Raw genomic sequence first — 20,636 nt, 5'->3', positions numbered from 1 at the left:
TATTTTGCGAGATTGACTGCAGAGGGCTCCTATGCTCCTAATAATAGAAATGCTTTCTGTTTCAGCTGTCCGGGATAGTGGTGGGAGGAATAGGAGTTTGGACGGTGGTGGCAAAACACAATTACGTGTCTTTAATGACAACTTCGACGTATCCAATTTTGGCCCACGCTCTTATCGTCGCAGGAGCTCTCGCGATCATAGGAAGCTGGCTTGGTTGCGGTGGCGTAACTTCCGAAAATCGATGCGTCCTTCTCTTGGTAATTGCTTATTAATGTCTATTGCTTTTCACTCGATCCCCAACTTCTGTCCATAACGAAATCCGCTTCCCGAATTTCCAGCTTCGAAATACTCCATGCAAAAGCAAAACTTGTACACCTGCTGGCTAGCGTTGCTTGGCCGAGCAATGTTTGCGTTAATTAGAGCTAGTTCTCGATAAACAATCCCAGCAGCAAACTATACTTTTCAACGTTGAGAAAGCCAATCTGAATCAAGTACAATAATCAGCGACAAAAATAATTGCTCCAAAGAAAATTTATTAATTATTTTGTGCAATTAAAAATGTGTTAACGATAGTGAAATATATAGAGTACGTTCGTTCAGCAGAGAGACGTTTCGGTAAATATAACTCCATTCGATTGGATAATTTGTCACTATACCTAAATGGTTCGTAGTAATTAATTCGATGCTTCGTACGAAGTTCCGAAGGTGAAGTGGGCAGAGGGGTGCCGGGCCGAGGCGAGTGCTTCGTCTGCGCTCAAGGCGCGACCTTACGAAATGAAGACTGTCTGCTTCTCCTGTCCTCCATGGCCTCTATGTACATAGAGCGAGGACTCGGTAGAGCTATCGCTCTTGAAAATGCATTTGCAGACTCGCAGTATGTACCAGATGCGCTCTTGCACCCATCACGCATGTCTGCAGCGTTCTATAGAATCTCGCAAATTCCACTTGGTAAACGATAAGGGCCAGTAATTAGTCGAACGCTACTATCGTTTGTCAGACACGTCTGCCCCAGCCCTGCTAATCGCAATTCCTGATAGTAAAGTTATCATAACACCTCCCCCAATTTTTTTCCACCTACTTTCCAAACGCTCTCTTATTTGCTCCTCCTTTCAAATTGCAAAGTAATTCATATTTATAAGAGACTCGTTTTCAAAATATATTATTTATCCATGTTTTTTTTTTTTCTATTATATAGTATTTATAAGTTGAGAAAGTTGTGGCTTTGAAATTTTACTGCCGACACACAATTAAATTACTCTACTGTCTTTTATCAAATTTGGCCAATTCTATGAATTTTTACGTGAGAAACGTTTAGCCAGGGGTTTTATTCGAATCGCGAGTTGACAAAGTATTGTCGCGTTTAGATAAGGTTACCGCCCATCGAACTGTCAAGCTTGCGATTCGCGTGATCGAAGAAATTAAATTTAATCGTACGGTGAAGAATTGAGATTGGTTTGTGGTATATGATCCCTCTGACCCGACGCTATTGTGTAAATTTTTACTTTCCACAAATCTCGTAACGTGGACGACAATCGAATCACTCGCGCATGGCACGTTGATTTTGCACAAGTTCGCACGTAAAGCAGCCGCTTGCCTAAACCCCGGAAATTTACGTTAATCAATATACTCGGCTTGAAGCAACAGGTGGGCCGTTTTTACCAAACTTGGACCGTCTTCATAGGCGTCGCTTTTATAAATTTCCAACTTTAAAGATTTGCCATTTTATATACTAATATATACTGCATATACGCGTTCACGTGCAGCGCATAATCTTTTCAATTAATCTCGAGACGTGACTATCTCTTTTTTTGTCCAATCGTAATTTTCGGGCGTCTCGAGGGTGGGGTAGGAGGAGAAGGAGGAGGAGGAGGAAAAAAGGAACGTAGCTAGTTAGCCAAATTAGTACATGCGTGGCATCGTAAATTATTTTAATAATGTGCGAACGATTATTTTGCATCGTTCAAATTTTTTCTTGGCCTCTCTTTCAGACCACACGCGCGAGTAGTCCCTCATTTTCGACTTTCGGCATCGAAAAAAACTTGGAATCTCCATTCTTTCCCATGTTGAAATTCAGCATCCTCTCTCTCTCTCTCTCGTCCGAGCTATAAATCGACCTTAATCATCGCGCGACCAACCTCTCTCGGACTCGTACAAATATCTTTCGCTTCCCAGGCTTCTAATTCGCGCGAACAGGATTATCTATAATCCGCTCTAAACGATCGTTAAATCCCTTTAACAACCCCATTAACGATCGTCTTTTTCGGCCTCCAATGATTCGCCAACAAGCAACTTTTGCGTATGTGTTGGTTTCTTCTGTATAAATCTATACCATATTTCCTTGACTTTGCAAAAATAAAAATTTCCTCCAATACTATATGACAGTATTATTACTGACAGATCTCCAAGTATAAATCGGTAAAGGTGAAAAAATTGGGTGGAAAAGAAAAACCAGACAAGTATATATATATAAAGTATACATTAGCTCTTAATCGAATACTCTCGGTATGAAGGACTACATATTAAGCATCAATTAGCATGGGCGTGGTTGATTAATTATCGCCACTCTTATCACACCGACTCGATCGAATGGAGAGTTAAGGATGTGGCAAGATGATATTCGTCCGTCTGGAATTTTTCTGGAGCCAGAACACGTGGTCCATGGAGAATATCCTTGAAAAATGACGGATCGCTGCTATTGACATCGACTGCAGTTGTTGCATGCATGGACACCTTCCATCCGACTGTGTTTTCGAGCAGTATACGCGCGTTGCTCGATCTGCAGGACGCAGCCTAGTGCTGCAGAGGAGCGAGTTAAGTGGACCGATGCTCAGGTAAAACTGATCATCGCGCTCGTTCCAACTGCTCGCGGCGAGGCCGCATTTCTTCCCTTCTTAAGTATCGAATTGCTGCTCTATCGCGCTATACTTACAGCCAATTTATGCCCGGACACGTGAGCGCAATAAAATCGCGATGCATGGAAACGATCCAACTACGATTATCCTGCTGGACGGGTGCAGGAGAGGGTCTTGCACGTCCGGTCGCTGTTTTGCATCCTCCGGCCTAGTCCGGCGGAATCCCATCGCGAAATCGACGAGAGTGCCGCAGTTCCACGTCTTATAGTCTCGCCCCGTTTTTCATGAATATTCACGAAAACCCACCCGAAGATCGTAGCTCGTGCATCGCTGAATATTAATATACGAAAAACTTACACCTCTCGACACTGACCATGCACTACGTACTCTACCCTGTTATTATAAATTCCTCGACCAACTCACTACTCCTGCTCCTTTCTCGCAGCAATTTTAATCTCTGTATAATTATACTTGTCTCCTGCAGTGGCTCCACCGAGATCAGTCAAACTATATATATTTTTCAGCGGACTCCACTTTCTCGAATCTGCATGTCCCTCTAATAAGAGTATAAATTTTGGATAATTTATGCAGGAAATTTGATTGATCTAAGGGAACAACGATTGAAGGAATTGATAGGAAGCACGTAATATACCTGTATAAGGAGTGAAAAAGAGAGAGGAGTGTCGGCTAAGAAGGAACATTCGTACACGTCACTGTTCCAATTGTTGGCATTTTAGATAAGAATAAATTTCGGTCCTTGTAAGGAGAGTTTCGAATGACCTTTTTTGGCGAGTAATTTTGTTTAAGAGGCACGTCGTGGGTCGAAGTTTTGGATAATTGGTGCATGGAAGTTTGGTTGATAAGAAAAGGTTCGAAAGGAGGAGCAGTGGGAGTACGATAGCGGTATAAGGGAAGGAGGATGTGCAAAAGAAAAGGACGAGAGACTTAAAAGGAGATGTGGGAAACGTGCTCGCGGCGAGCTATAACGAGCCCTTGGCGAATCTCCGAGATCGTCTCAGGCTGGACGATACCGTACGTGTGTATCGTGTATATATATACATATGTGGCCCTTTCGCATTGTAGCTATACCTGTCCCCGCCTTTCGCCACTGCCCCCCTCATTATCCTTCGCCATACGCGTACGTGCACGCTGCACAACTCCTGCACAGCCTCCTCCCTCTCTCGCAAGGACATTTGTTCTCCACGCGAACGCTGTCCTCTTTCCGGAATTCCGCGTGTTTTGCAATTCATCCAGCCACGTCCGCAACCACCCCATATACGCGATTCCACGAACCCTCCAAATATTTAACATATTTAACAATCTCCAATCTCGCGCGGTAATCCTTTAAATATGCCAATTACCAGAAAGCATTTCTTCTGCTTTTCAAGCACTGCTCGAATGAGTATGAGAAATTTTAAATTGCAGCGAGAACCGTTCCTTCTTTAAAATTTCTTCAGAGCTAAGTGAAAAAACTGAGTAAAACCGAAGAAAGCGGCGCATTTGAATGAGACTCGTGTTTGAAGAAATGAAGTAATTTCAGATGGAGTATATTCGAAGGTTTATTTGTCTGGTTAAGTGGACGTGTAAACATAGGTCGGTGAGAGGGCAAATTAAATTTTTTGCTAGCAAAATGGCAGCTGCCGCTTTGGCTACGGATCTCCCAAGAAATTCTCCAGTCTGTTATACATGTGTGTGTGTGCGCGCGTATACATATAAGCAATCCAGAATCGACCATAAACCTTATATATATATACCTTCTGCTCGCAAAAGGGCTACGTAATTATAAAGACATTAAACCTGGTGCACACTGCACGTTTCTATTCCCGAAGACTTCCACTCGTCGCAAAACTTTAGGAAGCCGCGATCATTCACCTTCCTATAAGAAGCATCAGCTATATGCTCTTCAGCTTCTTCATCATCCCTTGTAGAACGGGAAAAAGCAATCTCGATAAAATTAACCTTCTTCTTTTCTTTGCTTTTTTAGACAAGATCAAAGGCGATATGATAAATGAATATTAAGGATAAACGCGCGTTTTTCGACGATTCTGTCAAGTATATTTGAGGATATAATTTTGAAGGAATGAGCCGGAAGAGGAAGTATAATCGCACTATTGGACTATATAGAGTGGAGAAAAAAATCTGCGTTATCGAGATTCGTCCTTGGAAAGAGGTTTTCCTTTCTCACCCTCCATTGGTTCCTGTCCATTTAGCATGAGAGGGCCCCTTTCACCGACTAGATGCGGCACGAGAGCGGATCGTCTCATTAGTCGAGACCGTATAAGGCGTTCAATTAAGATTTTTGCGGTAGGTACATTCCAGATAACGAGAGCCGGCCACGCCGTTTTTAAGGAAAATACGTCGAAAGCAGGAAAAGAGACACGTAGAGAGCTCGGAAAGTGAGAAGGGTCAAAGGTCCAACTTCTTTTCGCTACTCGATCGTTATTCCTTTTCTGATCGTTTCAAGTGTCACTTTGCAGTTTTAACGCCAAATCTGCAGCAACTGCCTATACGCAGCTCTTACAAAACTACTACTTTCCAACTTGCTCTTTACCTTTGTTGCTCACTCCTTGCAAATATAATCGTAAAAAATCTAAAAATATAAATGTTATTTGATATATGTGTATAGAAGCAGATCTAGAATAATATTTTCAAATTGAAAATCGTCCGTCGATTTGTTTTCAAGAGCATTTTACTTTGAGCACAGTACTCATAATTATTGATCAGTGGCTATATAGCGTAGTCTAGATTAATCGAGACGAATTAGGAGTCAATGGTTTCCAAGAACTGATATAATTTATTATAGAGTAAAAAGATTGCATGTCAGTGTTACTTGTAGTATAATGTATATGCAACAAGTATAACTTTTTATTCGCGTTAAATGTTTGATTTGACAAGAACAATCGAAATACATAACGCAGGCAGAGTTTTGTTAATCAGTGCGAGTGCATACAAAGTTAATAATTATTGATCGATGATCATGATGTAATTAAGTTGGTGCTCCGATGGAATTAGCCGGTCTGGGAGCTAGGTAGAGAATTAATTATAGAGTAAAGTTTTGTTATCAATATTGAATTTGTGGCGCACCGGTGGTCGATTCGACGATGTGGCTTGTCCCGTGAGAAGTCACGTCGCGTACCAGCAGTATTGTGCTGCGTTCGCAGTTGCAGCTGCGTGGCGTGTCGTGGCCTGCATCGCTCATTCAATTCGACTCACGCTCCGAGTCTCCAGTTTCCCATTCGAAGTCGCTTCAAGTTTACTAACACCCTGTAATCGCGAGTTCTTCGCTACATTTTCCTCCCGACACCGGTGCGTTCCGCAAACCAACCCATTTCTATATTTTTACAAAAGTCACATTATTTCATTTTAAATAATATATATAAAAAAACAATTATATTTTCCCTCTTTCAATATTCCACTTTCTGCTACCTATATCGCCTTTCAGCTTCATGATATTGTTAAAGCAATCGATTACCAAAAACTTTTAATTAAATCTCAACAACAGTGTTCTCATTATTTCTATACAAAAGCTGCGTATTATATTTTTAAAAATATTTTCCCTGTTACAATATTGTACATTTTTCTCCCAACAACATAACTTTTCCAGCATGTATGAAAACTGTTTCAGCTTTTCAATATTGTTAAATCAATGGATTGCGTGGAAATTTTAATGGACTATTTTCGGTTAATTTAATGATACTTTTGAATGATCAATCTGGCTCGCGGGACAAAAATCAATTCGTATAGAGGTTTGAGGATTGAAAATGTGACATTGGGTAATTATATATATGAATAATCGATAATCGCTATTGCGAGGGGTTTCTAGAGAGAGTTAATAAACGTCGAGACTTGGCAATAAGGGATACTATGATTCGAAGGGAATTGTGGGAGCTGTGAGGAGGTTGCTGGGATTTGGAGACTTTTCGGGACTATCGTGGAATGCATCGCATGCAATTGGCACGTGTGATGTACCGCTTGCCTGCCGGTCTCCTGTCATCGATCCTTACCATTACCGAACTGTCGATTGCCATTCCGTTGCTGGTCCCGCGATAATATATCGACTCACCGGCTAATTTATTGCCAGCGTGACACTATATATACACCACCACATACACGTAAACCACCAAATCGACATAGACTGGCATAGCTCTCGCGAATGCTCTACCTGTACGTCACCTATATATATACACCAAATTTATACCTTTCATGTGCGCGTAACACTAAACTCTCATTAAGCTTTCGGCTTTTATAGAATATAAAAAATACACCCTCGCAGTTGCTATAAATACACAAATTGAAATTACCTGTAAAATTTACTGTCAAAAAATACTGCAAATTACCTGCTCCACGTACTATGCTCGAACATAAAACTGGTATATTTCTATAATAAAACCATTTTCACTGTGCCGTTTACCAAGTTTCTCGAGTTCATATAACGTACACTTTATTAGGCTAGTTAATTAATTACTAAATACATATATATACGTAGATCTTTAAAAATTAATGTTTGGATCAATAAAATTTCTAGGATTGCATCCCGTCCCCAGGCTAGCTACCCTTTCTTAGCACGCTATACTGCAGTTTTAATGACAGTTTCTTTCTGTGCGTAACTGCAAAAGATTCCCACATGCAAACATGAACAAAATCTGACAACTGGTTAAATTCTATTTTTACCAACATTTCCTTAGACTTTTAACAAATTTATCTCTAGTATCTTCGAGCAGATTTCCCTGCAGGTAATACTTGTAAATATTCATTATATTCAAGGTCGCGAATGCTTTGTTACTCCTCGATAGGCCGAGCGTTTAAATAATTGATGTAATTGCATACGATGCATCAGCTTCCAAGCTTTACCAGGTAAAATCAAGAGGATTGTGAAGATTTAATTTGACGACGGAAGGAAAATACAATAATTGTCAAGTTGATTATTATTTTCCATTTACCTACATTCGATCGTAAATGTTTTCTCAGTGTCCGGCGTTTGTCCCCGAGTTAAATTGCGTCGAATCCTTAGGTGCAATGGGAGGGTAGGTCCAATGAGGAATCGAATGAGTTCTTTGAAAGTGAACGCGCATGATGCTTTAAGCACATTTCAGCACCTTTTGGAGAAATTCGATTTGAGAAGAGATTGCATCGAATGCAAATCGCTACGGACGGGGAACTGAATGGCCGTAGATCTTACCGGTTGTCAGTCAGCTTTTCCGCAATCGACTGTCGATTGCCATTTCGATCCATCCTAATATATCAGATAGCAGCTTTAATTTATCGCCCACCAAAATACATGTTCGAGGCACTCGAACATTCGTACATAGCCGCTAAATAAAACTGGACGTCACCCTCGACGATTGCCTGCCAATAAATTAAAGTAGATTAAAATAGAAGCGATGCCAGAAATTCCTAGCTCCTCTCTTATTTATTTATCTATTTATTTTTATTTTACAGCGCCTCTCCGATATATTCCTGTGCTTAAATTTATGAAAACACATTTTTACTTGTACATCCGAACGAGTTTACTCGATATTCAGATTAGCGGATGGAATTTCTCTTCTCTTTTTTTTAGCCAAAAGGACAATAGTTTTCCATTCGAGTCTTGGGATATTTTCTTCCAGAATATTTCATCATATCGGGAATCAAATATTTTTCTACGGTATTCCGTTTATCTGATTTCTGCTAGCAGATTGCATTTATTTCAGAGGGAATAATGGAAGAATCGTCTTTTCCATGGAACGAATATAAAAATAAACTGGAAATTATGTCTGGTTTGTGTGAAAATGAATTTGCAGTGATAGAAATGGCGACGATGCTATTTGCAAAGTATAAACTTGAACGTTCTTTCGGACGGATATCAAATGAAATTTACGAGTCCGACGGTGTACAAGGACGCCGCGCTTAAAATTCATTTAGAAATCTTTGAAGCTTAGAGGAGCATTTAACTGCTTAAAGACTTTTCATCTTATAAATTTGCAAAAGATGCTTCTTCTCAGAAAGATAACCGAGCAGTTGGGTATGGCGCTTGGAAATTCGTTTAAATAAATTTCCTCAAAAATCCGAAGGTCTTTCCTATGAAAGAGTACAGCGTTCCTTTTTACGTTCTGAATATTCATGGAGGAATGAGAATAAGAACGAAGCCAAAGGAACCCGAGCTCGTCGACGAATTCATGAAAATTTTAAATCTCTTACGTATAGCTACTCGCCGCGCGCGTGTTCAAAAAATATCTCCGCGTACTTCCGTTTACCGATTTACTACCTGCAAATTCCCGCGCGTAATTTCCAATCTCCAAAATTGTGCAATCGCCAATAAAACTCGTAAAACATTGTCGTGCAAAATTTCGCTACTCGCACGCGGGCTTGATATTTTTACACTATGCGCACACACACATTTATAGACGGAGTTTTGGAAGATGACGTTTGAACGTTGAAAAAGGAAAATTGATGCTTGAAATATAAAAGTAAATAGTCGAAGGCTTGGCACTCGTCGAGATTGTGGAATTTTTCCACGCGCGAGGCTTGCTTTCCGTTCGATCACGACGATATAATCTTTAGCCGAGTAATTTCATTGGGGTATATAGGTATATATATATATATATATAGGTACGTATGAGATGAGATCCGGTTTGAAGATTGGCATTTCTTCTGTTTTAGTACATTTTCATCGTGATGGCGGTGCTCGTGCTGGAGGCTGGAGTCGGTGCTCTGGCGCGTCTCTACGAGGAGCAAGTCGGTCCGGAGCTCAAGATGAATCTTAATCGCACTTTCCTCGAGAACTACGGCGTCAGATCCAGGGAAACTGCAGCGATCGACCTAATGCAGAGAGAAGTAAGTATAACGACCTACGACGGCTACGACACGAGAAATAAAACTTGAACTATCGAGAGCCGATTTTATCCCATGCACCGACCACCGGCCACCGACCGTTGGCATATGCATCAGTGGTCGCAAAAATCCCATCAAATTTTTCTGCGCTTCGATCCAAGATTCTCCATATATTATACCTGTTTTTCGAGCTAACCGCGACTAAAATTCTTGCATCGACGGGGAACCTATTATTTATTAGCTAAAACATTAAAGTATTAATTACAGTATATGCAGTATATACATGCACTCGAATGTTGCATGTATACTTCAATATTTCACACAGGTAACACATTTGCACAATTAAATAATACAAATAATCTATACAGTTTATGAAATTTCGTATCAAATTTATCGTATAGTACTCATGATAATATACGTGTCACTTGAATTAAACGAGCCGACAAATTATATATTGAAACAATGCGTATATATCAAATAATTAAAAAGTCCAACTTTAACTGCCATTATCTACTCGTTCTCCAATAATTTATAATTATTAACGACGAACTTTAATTGGCAATTGTATTTTCACGAAGCGTTCATTATATTTATATATGGTAGCAGATATAAACTACTTTGGAGAAATTTTATAGAAATATTAAACAAATAATTTTATTCATCGTCTTTATCATATATAAATGGATTAATGTATATTTTTCTTTAATTCTGCTGAAAACTTTAATTGGCTCGATGAATAATTTCCTCTTTATAACGTGGACGGTTAACTTTCGCAGAGAGATCCACCGAGAGTTATGTATATACGTTATTTAACAAGTGGCTAATCTCCTTTCCGCCGTTTCGCCCTTCAAGTTGGCACTCGGCAGTCCTTCGAAGAATATCGTGTCTTAATTTGCGAATTGTCTCTTATATGTATTCCAATTAGGATTGGCCCTTTTGATTATTCATTATACATGTGTCCTTTCGAACATGCATCGCTTTAATGTTTCCAGTCGTCAGTTGCACCTGTGTATTTTCATACTTGTCATTTCCCCAACGCCTTTCTCGGATAAATCGAATACCGCAATTTCAGCTCTCACCAAGGATTTTCGTTTCCATTTCTTGCATGTCTCTCTCTCTCTCTCTCTCTCTCTCCCTCCCTCCCTCCCCCTCTCTCTTTCACGAGCTCTCCCTGCACTGACTGGATCTAAAGCCGTTTGACGAAATTGGCGGAGACTCGAAGAAAAGCTTGAATTTCCACAAGATTTTCTTTCGTTTAGAGAAGAATCCGAATCTCTGGATAACGCGTTTATTTTCCCAAAGCTATCATTGTTTCTCGTGTCTCATTCCAACTTTTAAATAACTTGAAACAACCACCTACATATATACTATATTTATACACCGTTTATCGCGACAAGTATATTTTAGCGTTTTTAAACATATTGCTCCAATTTGAAAATTTTCCAAGTTTCCACACTGTGAAAGAATTTTAATGAGAAGAGCGTTTTATGAGAGTGTATTTAATATCCTGCACACTGCACCACAGTAATTTTCATTCCTCTCCTGCAAACTTTCCCGATTCTCTTGCGGTGTTCGGGTACTTTTGCGCAGTAAAAAATCTTTTTCCACGAGGATCGTTGTAAAAGCAGTTAAGTAAGTAACGACGCGAGTGCACGTGGAAATGGGATGGATAAAAAAATGTGATGGCACACCTGTCCACGATCAATCGCTTCTATCCACTCTGCACTCGTTTGCCAGCTCTCGGATAAATTCACTTTGTGTAATATTGATAAACTACGGCCAGTGATTGTTGATCATTTTCACTTTAACAATCGTCACATTTATCGACACAATTCAACGAATTAACTTGCGTTCGTCAAAACGGTAATTCGAGATTTATATTCCAAAATAAATGATTTCAGTATAGACAGAAAGTTTTGTGTGAAAAATATTCCTTTTGGTAAGGATCGAATAGAAAAAAGATCATATATCCTACATATTATTCTCGAGAACATCCGCAAGAACTCTTTTTGCGAAGAATACTAAAAGTCAGTGTGTATAGCCTGTATAGGTATAGTATAAGCCGAGCTCGCGCGAAGACAGACGGAATGAAAAAGGAATATAGTAGAGAATAGCAAAAGAATTCTCTCTCGACAGTGGGGAATCCCTTTTGTGTCCTTGCGATAGTCGAAGCTAATTAAAAGCTTCGCGACACCGTGATCCCTATCGTTACGCGTGACTTCCTTCACGAGTTTAAACGTACAAAGGAAAAGCCCTGCTCTTTCGGATTTAACGGAAAGAACGATTAATTTCACCGGCTTACATAATAAAAGCGGGAACCACGAAGAGCAAAGAATCATCTTTCTTTTTTGCAATTCTCTCTGGCCGTACAAATGAAGTGTTGCATAAAATTATAGAATGCATGGATTTATGAGACTCGCTATACTTTTTCAGTTCAAGTGCTGCGGAGCCCTGAGATTCGAGGATTGGTTGGCGAGCGAATGGCACAAGGACGAGGAGGTCCTGAGAAACGGAAGTTTGGTTCCAGACAGCTGTTGCAAGACTCCCACATTCCTCTGTGGTAAAAGGGATCATCCCTCGAATATTCAGTACACGGTGAGCATAGCCCTCTCCTTTCTCTAATTCCCCCGCATAAATTCTGCCGCGATCTTGATCGAGGCATATACATATAACTGGAAGGATTTTCCTTTCAGGGCTGCATATACAAATTCCTGGAAACCACGAAGGATCATTTGATAATTCTGGGAGCTGTTGGACTGGGTCTCTCCGTCTTGGAGCTCTTCGGCATCGTTCTTGGCTCCTGCCTTTATATCAAATTGAGGCACGATTTCGATGACTGAGAATTACTTGAATCTCGCGAGCCAAACAACAATGGCCCGTCGTTGTGTAGGTACATGCAAACCGGCAGAATTGTTTGATAAATGGAATGGAAGGACGAAAATGGCAGTTGCAGCAGCCGCGCTTCGTCCTCCCAGCTCGAAGAAAACCTAAAGACTCTCCAGTGTCTTTATTCCTGGCAATCTCGACAATTTCGCAAAGCACCCGTGCTCGTCAACCTGGCCGGCCGCGCTATCGCTCGCTAGATCCGCAACGGAAATATCACCAAAGGGACCGAGCAATTCCTACACCATTCAACCTAAACTGGCTCCTACGAGATTCAACGATATCGATAGAAAATAATCAATTCCGACACATCATATGTATATGGTACCTATGCATTTTCAGTGGTCCACGTCAAGACTCTAAACAAGAGCGATTTTTAACCCTTCGTCCGTCTCACGTCTCTTCGCCACTGCTTTTCGCTCTGTAAACCTGCCATTTCTGCATCCCCTACATCTTTCACCCTATTGCCAGTACATTGAACAAATTTAGCGAGTATTCGTGCCAATGTTCCAGACCTTTAATTTCATACGTCAATCGTAAATTAATAATTAGATATAATTATTTCTGTATAAAGTAAGGGGATAAAGCAGTACTAGTTCGTACGAATAGGAGAGTTTGACGGACCAGCCGAACAAGAGTGTGGCCATTTTTCTGGCGCTGAGAAAACCTCGCTTTACGCCCGAGTTGCACACAACATTTTTCCTAATTTCCTACAAATTTGCGTAAATTATAAAAAGTCGTTCTACCCCAGGTTCTCCAACCGCTCACCGACGATGCGTTTGTCGCACTCGAATGAGCGAAATAACTTGCACCTTTTTACGAAATTGGGAAAGTACACTGTTCTCTGTTTTTTATTTTTGTTAATTAAACGAGGCAACTCGATAGGAAAGTAGCGATTTGATCGTTTTGGCTCGAATACGGAAGCCCCAGGTTTACAGACGAAAGGTTAATTATTCTACAGCTTCGTGCATTTTTTAATTTATCATTATCAGTTTTCTTTTCCGAGAAGGAGAGGTGAACTTTTTACGAGTTATCGAAACTCGAATGATATTGAAGGGATTTTCTGTCCGTGCCGTGGCACGGTAGTACATTGTTTTACAAAGGTCGTTAGAAACGTTCGTTGAATGTATTTTATCTCGATAGATTTTCCTCCTATTGATCGTGATAAAAGCTCATCGTCGATCAAACAATTGCTGCGCGTCTTAAATTAGGAAGCGCTAATGATCAATATGATAAGATTTAACATAAAGAACATAGCCAATTGAATCTATATATTTCACTTTTATATACTGTATCTCAGCTCGTAAAGATCGATAGACAATTTTCCAAGTGTAACGTATTCGTGAAAAGAGTGTATTTTACAAAAATAGTAAAGAAAAATGAAGTAGCTGTCTGTACATATATATTTCTAATCTTTGTATGACGAAAGAAACTTTTAGTAACTAATTATAGAGAATCAGATGAGATCATTCCAGATTACAGTGAGCTACAGATTAATGCATATTATAAAGATAATTATCGACACATTTTACATTGATTCGATGGTGCAAAAGTATATGTTTTTTATATTATTCCGTCGAGATGCAGTGTAAAATGTGCTAATATTATTTATACATCTATTTATATTTCTTTTGCCAACTATAAAATTATTCCTAAAATGTTTGTGTCAAATACAAGCTTCCCTCGAAAAGCTCTCTAATAATCGCAATTAGAATGCGCAATGAAACTAAAATCGAGTTTACCATGAAAGATGATTTTGTAAGAAGAAAGAAATAATTATATTATGATAGGACCATGAGGTTTACTTGTGTAGGAAGTAGGATGATATGCCACCTCGATAACTGCCATTGTTAAATGTACAAATTTCTTTAAAGCAAAAGCAACCGTAAACGATATAAGAAAAAGCAATTCTGCAGCTTTAAAGATCTGATTATTTAATAAAAGTAATAGCATGTATTGTAAATGCTGTGAACATCGAACGACAGATGTTTCCTCAAAGAGTTTCCTGTATTTATTAGAACGTAAGTGAAGGAAAATGATTAGAATGCACAAAGGGAGAAAGAGAATGAAGAGTGGTCTCTGTACGAGAGATTTCGACCTCACCCAACACTGCGTAATGTGCCTTGATAACTAATGTTAAGAAGAAAATATTTTAGAATACGAAAACGTGCAATGTGGCGCCCGTCGTCTCTTAGTAAACGCAATGAAAAGTCCTAAAGTTTATAGGACGACAAAAAATGTCTAAGCAGTATTTACGTATTTATCCGTTGCATTGCCAACAAGTACAAGCTTTCGCACATTATTTATAATTGACGCTTTCTTTCTAGTGCAACGAGAGTGCTCGCAATTGAATCAACCATTGCTCACACACAGATGAAATTTATTTTATCTCGTCGAATCTCAGACTCCCCAATCTATGCGCGATCTAGTGTTCAAGTTTTCTACCTCTTGTGCAAAATGCGAATTTCCTTCTTCCGCAATCGTTGATTCAATTTCAATAGAATCAGAAGGCGCTCGATAAAGTTGTTATATATATTTTATTATCGCATAAACTACCACATATATTATTATAACCTTCGTTATTATTACGTATTATAATATTAAAAAAGTATAAATTTATTGTCAACGCTTAGGCGAGACCTTTATACATATTGTACATATCAAACGCTATTCTGTTACGAATAAATGTGAAAATCATCAAATCTTTCGAATTACTCTAGCTTAAATTTCATTCGCAAGTACCATTATCGTGCTTACAATTAATCTTCTTCAATTTCAGGCAAAGAAGACACGAATATAGAACAGTCCATTTTTCTAACGAAACGCCCGTGAGATTATCCAAATTGCTCGGTACTCGCATATTTTTCCATGGACTCCAAGTGCATCAAGAGCATATCCTCTCTGGTCCCGAGGGAAACAAATAACCAGGCAAGAGTGGCAATGATATCTTTCGCCATGGTTATTCTATGCCAAGTATTTAAATCGTTGTGATAAATATCAGTATCGGATGCCTAAAGAATATTTTCAAATGAGGTAAATTTAACTGATTAAAGTATCAGAGAGAGAGAAAGAGAGAGAATCTCCCAGCGCGCTTTCTCCCAAATATTTACGTTTTGCCACAGTGTCCCGTTCACATTTCCGTAATGAACACCAGATATCCAATCATCCGTTTTAGCAGTAACTTGATGAAGGCACATAGCTGCCAAATAGAGCGGAACAGCGGTCGCTGACTTTGCATTATTTGAGAAGATCTCACGAAAATGGTGCACATCCATGCGCGCCAAGTCAAATCTAAAAAAGAAATGCATACAAATTCACATTACTGTAAAACTGAAAAATTTCAGTTATATATATATATATATATGTATAGCTCTTCTATGCAAGACTTACTTATCTAATGCAGCGACTACTGAAAATGCAGTCAGCAAAGAAAATAAAGTTGTATAAATCTCAGAAAACGTGGAATAGGCGAGAATCGATTCGTACGAGGAATCAAAGAATACTTGTAACTAAAGATTATACAGTTTGAGAGACTTTGTAGTGACACGAATTGCCATTAATCGAATCAGTTGAAAGAATTACCATTATAAAGTGCGAGGCTGCCATTCCGCCCAATAGGCCCTGATAAACCAAAGCTACTCTTTTCCAATATTTTTGCGCGGTGGTAGCCACGCGTATATGTAACTGAGACTCCGCATGAGAGACCGGGTAGCTTCTTCGTCTTCTTCTTTTCTTCTTCAGTCCCGACACTTTTCCCCTTCGCAAATTCCTGTGCGACCCAACTTTAACAGCGGTAAATCCATTTTTTCCTTGTATATAAACCGTATCGGTGGACAATTGGGACAAAGGTACTGGCTCCTCATATTTCATCCGTGCGGTATCCTGCACCCTCTTCAAGATCTCAGTGATGGGCACTTCTATGTCTAAGGAGACAGAACACACATTTTCACTGTTTCGATTAATTTTACTCCATCATATATTGAATTATTTATTGTACATTATTTGTACACTCTAAAGAGCATACCTTTCGGCGTTTCCTTTCGTCTACGTGATTTTCGCGTCACGTCACCCTCGCTACGATACCTTCCTGATGACCTTGAAGGGATTTCAATATCCGACAGGTCTTTTTCTACAGCGCGACGTCTGTGCTTACTCGAATGACGCGATCCTCTCTCCACTACTATTTCATCCTCGTTATTTTGCGACGAGCGCCTCGATCGTTGAGAATGATGTTGATAGCTGTGACACTTGGATCCAAGCGGTATTTGTCTCTCTTCCGTTGATTCGTCGTACGAATCCTCCGTAGCAATGTGCTGCCTTTTATCTTTGTGTAGCTTTTCCGAATCTTCGGAAATGGTCCATCGCCTTCTAGAAGTCGCTTCGCGCAAAGCTCTGCGTCTCTTTTCTATATCCGTTTGTGCCGATGTGTCCGAGTCGTCAGAGAGATCAGACTAATTAACAAATTATTAAGTTTAATTTTTGACCAAATGTTGGAAAGTCTTAAAATTGACAAAAACGAGTGAAATGAATTTTATAACATTAAATTACCAGTTTATTTGTGTGTAGTATTTCCGATGCTCTTCGGCTTTGTATCATTTCAATTTATTTCTAATAAATGCTTCACATAAAAAATATTATCAACAACAATAATTGTTAAAAACACATTAGTAAGAAACTTTTATTCATAAATAATAATTAAATAGTAAGCATTATAAACCAATATTGCAATTTAACACCTTCTACAGCCTGATGTAAAATCTTATAGCACAGCCGTAGCAACCATATGTTGTCGCATTTAAACCACCTGGAAACCAAGGACTCATTCCAAAAACGGACACTAGTGAATAACTGCTGCCAGTGCCAGCATATATCGGGTATACAGATATACCATACGGTAATAATGTCAATAAAATAATAATCCCTATGAAATATGTGATTTATCAAAACATTTTTCTTATTTATATAAAGATTTATTTGCATTTTTAATTACCGATTTAATATAAACATTTTACTCTTTAAATATTGAAGTGGACTTTTCTAAAATTCTACTTGTACACGCAGAAATATTTACATCGTTAAAAATTACAATTGTATTTAATATTTAATACATAATTTATCCTTCAGAGTATCTCCAGATCACAGTGTCGAATTTCAGGATGGTTTTTCTGCATTCAGAGGAAATATAATTATTTATTTAAAAAATTGTATAATATTTAGGTATTGTTTTTTTGTACCTTTAATTTAATTTCTATTCTATCTATTTCGCCTCCCAGCATATCTACAATATTTTCACCGTGTTTTAAGAGAAACGACTCAAGCTGGTCAATATTTTGCATCTTATTCACCTCCTTAAAAAATAATCATTAAAACGACAAATCTTATTTCGTATTATCAACATTATACCTCTAACATCGCATTCAGATCATGTTTATCCAAATAAGATCTGGCTAATTCACGTCCATCAAAATCCAATTCTGCTTTATATCTGACTAAATTATTTCCCATATCAATTCCTTTAACATCATGGATAGCTCGAACCTACAATATTATAACTTTTAGTAATAAAAGTATAAGAATACCAAATATAAACAGAAAATCTAATCAGTTATTAAATACCATTATATCCGCTTCCAACTCAGCATTAATTTTATCCAAGTCCTCTTGCGAAATACTTCGACCTATTAAAGCCGCTACGTTTGTATAAATAATAAATGAAGCAACTCCACCAAGTAGGCCACCCACGAGTAAGGAACCGATCGCATCGAACATAGGATTTCCGAGGTAAGAAGTCAAACCCATACACGTAGCAGCACAAATAATGCCTAAAACCTGGAATTTATTCAAGCAGTTATACTTAATAGCATGGCGTTTTATAAATTAAAACCTTATACAAAAACTTACAGCAGCAAAATCTTCCATTAAAACCACATTTACCGAAGGATCTGATCCTCCTAATACATAATCCTTAAATTTTTGTGCTTTTTCCTGAGCACCCTTTTTAATAGAGTTTATAGCAACTAACAAGGTAGCTCCTTCAGACACTAACGAGCCTCCTAAGATAAAATAAGCCCAGTAAAACGAATCTACTGGTTCAGGAAAAAGCAGGCCATGAACTCCATGATAAACGGAAAGACCAGTTCCAACGCAAAATATACCTACACCTGATATCAAGGATGAAACATATTTCATGTTCGTATAACCATATGGATGGTCAGGATTAGGATTCTAAAAAATAAAAATTGTTAAAAAGGGAAAAACAAGCAATTTCTATTAATTTTTTTTACACACCTGAACTGATTTATAAATACCATAAGCTAAAATTAATTGATTGCAAGTATCCGCTGCAGAATGAATACACTCTGAAAACATGCTATGTGAACCAGTATGTATCCAGGCTATTAATTTAAATAGGAAATTACTAGCATTTCTGTAATAAAAAATATTTTACATGATGATTAGAAAATATTAATGTTTTACTTATTGAGATTAAAACTTACATTACAATAGCTGTTATGACTACTTTACCAGATCTACCGAAAAGGCCTTCAGCTTCAACTGATTCAGTTGGGCTACCCATTTCTCTTCTATAGTCTCTTAATCTTCTTTTAACAGTGAATACATCTTTAAGAAATTAAAAATTCTTATTGATCATATGTTATTAAAATATCAGTAGTTAAATATACTTTAAGTATAAGCACTAACTTTGCTGGTAGGTCTTTTTCATTAGTTCCTGTTTCAGAAGCTCTTTCATTAGAGTTTCACGAGATCCCCAAACTTCCATTGCTCTAAAATTACAAATTAAACCATGTCAAAATATTGATGTTTTTTGCTGAATTCTTGTAAATATAACAGCTTAATTTACTTTGCTTCTACATCTTTCCTCCAATAAACAGTAATTGGTGGCTCAAATTCATAAGGAGATCTTCTTTTCGTTTTTGCTAATGTCTCTAGATCAGATGGTTTTAGTAGGAAATCTGACATAGCTCTAACTGGAGTGATAAAATTTCGTTCTAATGAAAACATTGCTCTATCAACTTTTTCTTTCTTGTTACTCAAAACTGAAAACAGCAATTAGTACTTAAGTGGAATATTATTTTATTTTTAAATTAATACCTTTCTTAGACGTCTCATCTTTTATCTTCTCTTTGGGTTCTGCTTTAACTTTTTGACATTCAATTGTATCATCTTGATTGCTAGCTTTTTCTTCTTGCACATCAGTAGACTCAATGTCCAGTACTCTTTCCTTCAATTTTCCTAATTTTTCTTCATCTAATTCAATTATTCTTTCTTTCGAATTTTCAATCAATTTCTCTTTTGCTTTTAATAAATCTTCATTTTTTGCATTATTATTATCTGCAATTAGTCTTCTTACAACATAAATATGACCATTTGATAGCCCCTGTATTGTAGATTCATCACCACGTATGAAACAACTTGAAGAGCTGAAGATTTTTAATTTGTAGTGTCTTTCATACCGAGGTTTAATCAAAATACTGATATTTCTCTTCATTAATCCTAACTGTAGTATGTAAAAGTAATTTGATTGACAGCCGACATTACGACAATATCTCAAAAAACTATAAGATTTGTTCAACATCTTCTTTGTTATCTTAATTATAAATTAATATTGTTTTAGATAAATACAAGTTAGCCTGTAAAGAAAAAGTTTAGCAAATTATTAAAAATAGACTATATCAAAGTAAATATTTACATAAACTTTTAAGGCATTATAATAACCTAAAATAAACATAACCAATTAAAGTTGCTACTGATTTTACACTACTACCTTATACTACGATTAGCTTGATATTAACATTTTTTACATTTAGTTGAAAATTTTTACTTCCATCTTTTATATACAATCAATAACTAACTAATAAACAAATGTTATGTTTATACAACGGCTGTCATAAGCCATTTGTAAAATGAAAATTATGAAAATGGTTCAGGTTTTTAGATCAGATCGTTCTGGTTCTGGTTCGTTCCAAGTTTCAAATTGTCTACCTTAGTTCGGTTCAGTTCACCTTTGCGTTCCATGATTAACTGCTAATATTGAAAGTCAACATATTTTATGTTACATATCCTATAGAA

General features: G+C 37.9%; 3 protein-coding genes across 5 annotated transcripts in view; 1 reads left to right on the top strand and 2 right to left on the bottom strand.

Annotated features, from left to right (window-relative positions):
- Positions 1–15,243, top strand: part of LOC136778821 (CD151 antigen-like) — an 80,790-nt gene extending 65,547 nt beyond the window's left edge. The window contains exons 3-6 of one of the 2 annotated variants that reach the window (XM_066735960.1): positions 66–257; positions 9,492–9,665; positions 12,096–12,257; positions 12,356–15,243. In XM_066735960.1, coding sequence (XP_066592057.1) covers positions 66–257; positions 9,492–9,665; positions 12,096–12,257; positions 12,356–12,502 — 675 coding nt within the window. In that variant the 3' untranslated portion in view covers positions 12,503–15,243. The remainder of the gene's footprint in view (positions 1–65; positions 258–9,491; positions 9,666–12,095; positions 12,258–12,355) is intronic. The other variant, XM_066735952.1, reaches the window with a different exon arrangement.
- A 135-nt stretch (positions 15,244–15,378) lies between these two features.
- LOC136778811 (transmembrane protein 237-like) lies at positions 15,379–17,671 on the bottom strand. The gene is made up of 7 exons (XM_066735941.1): positions 17,536–17,671; positions 17,094–17,466; positions 16,570–16,996; positions 16,128–16,468; positions 15,936–16,054; positions 15,656–15,836; positions 15,379–15,556 (listed from the first exon to the last, which is right to left on the bottom strand). The coding sequence occupies exons 2-7, from the start codon at positions 17,139–17,141 to the stop codon at positions 15,380–15,382; spliced, it is 1,293 nt and encodes a 430-aa protein (XP_066592038.1). The 5' UTR covers positions 17,142–17,466; positions 17,536–17,671; the 3' UTR covers position 15,379.
- On the bottom strand, positions 17,494–20,466 carry ZnT49B (Zinc transporter 49B). Of its 2 annotated transcripts, none has more exons than XM_066735920.1 (11): positions 20,283–20,466; positions 19,659–20,197; positions 19,408–19,603; positions 19,248–19,330; positions 19,043–19,166; positions 18,834–18,972; positions 18,447–18,770; positions 18,162–18,374; positions 17,949–18,083; positions 17,780–17,893; positions 17,494–17,710 (listed from the first exon to the last, which is right to left on the bottom strand). In XM_066735920.1, the coding sequence occupies exons 2-11, from the start codon at positions 20,140–20,142 to the stop codon at positions 17,666–17,668; spliced, it is 1,857 nt and encodes a 618-aa protein (XP_066592017.1). In that variant the 5' UTR covers positions 20,143–20,197; positions 20,283–20,466; the 3' UTR covers positions 17,494–17,665. The 2 variants fall into 2 exon arrangements, with proteins under 2 accessions (XP_066592017.1, XP_066592026.1); XM_066735929.1 differs by having other exon boundaries at positions 20,332–20,442.
- Positions 20,467–20,636: the final 170 nt, after the last annotated feature.

Source organism: Prorops nasuta, unplaced genomic scaffold (genome assembly GCF_024137725.1).
Source record: "Prorops nasuta isolate Cenicafe-Biocafe unplaced genomic scaffold, Cenicafe_Pnas_1.2 PNAS00002, whole genome shotgun sequence".
NCBI lineage: Eukaryota > Metazoa > Arthropoda > Insecta > Hymenoptera > Bethylidae > Prorops > Prorops nasuta.
This window is presented reverse-complemented; position numbering and strand designations above follow the sequence as displayed.

Bases quoted from the DNA above. Each gene is read 5' to 3' on its own strand.
- LOC136778811 (XM_066735941.1), bottom strand. From the start codon at position 17,141: ATGATACAAAGCCGAAGAGCATCGGAAATACTACACACAAATAAACTG. The intron at 16,997-17,093 runs GTAATTTAATGT...TTTGTTAATTAG, and splicing joins TACTACACACAAATAAACTG to TCTGATCTCTCTGACGACTC. The intron at 16,469-16,569 runs GTATGCTCTTTA...CTGTCTCCTTAG, and splicing joins ACGAAAGGAAACGCCGAAAG to ACATAGAAGTGCCCATCACT.
- ZnT49B (XM_066735920.1), bottom strand. From the start codon at position 20,142: ATGTTGAACAAATCTTATAGTTTTTTGAGATATTGTCGTAATGTCGGC. The intron at 18,771-18,833 runs GTGTGTAAAAAA...TTTATTTTTTAG, and splicing joins GTATTTATAAATCAGTTCAG to AATCCTAATCCTGACCATCC. The intron at 17,711-17,779 runs GTACAAAAAAAC...CTCTGAATGCAG, and splicing joins GAATAGAAATTAAATTAAAG to AAAAACCATCCTGAAATTCG.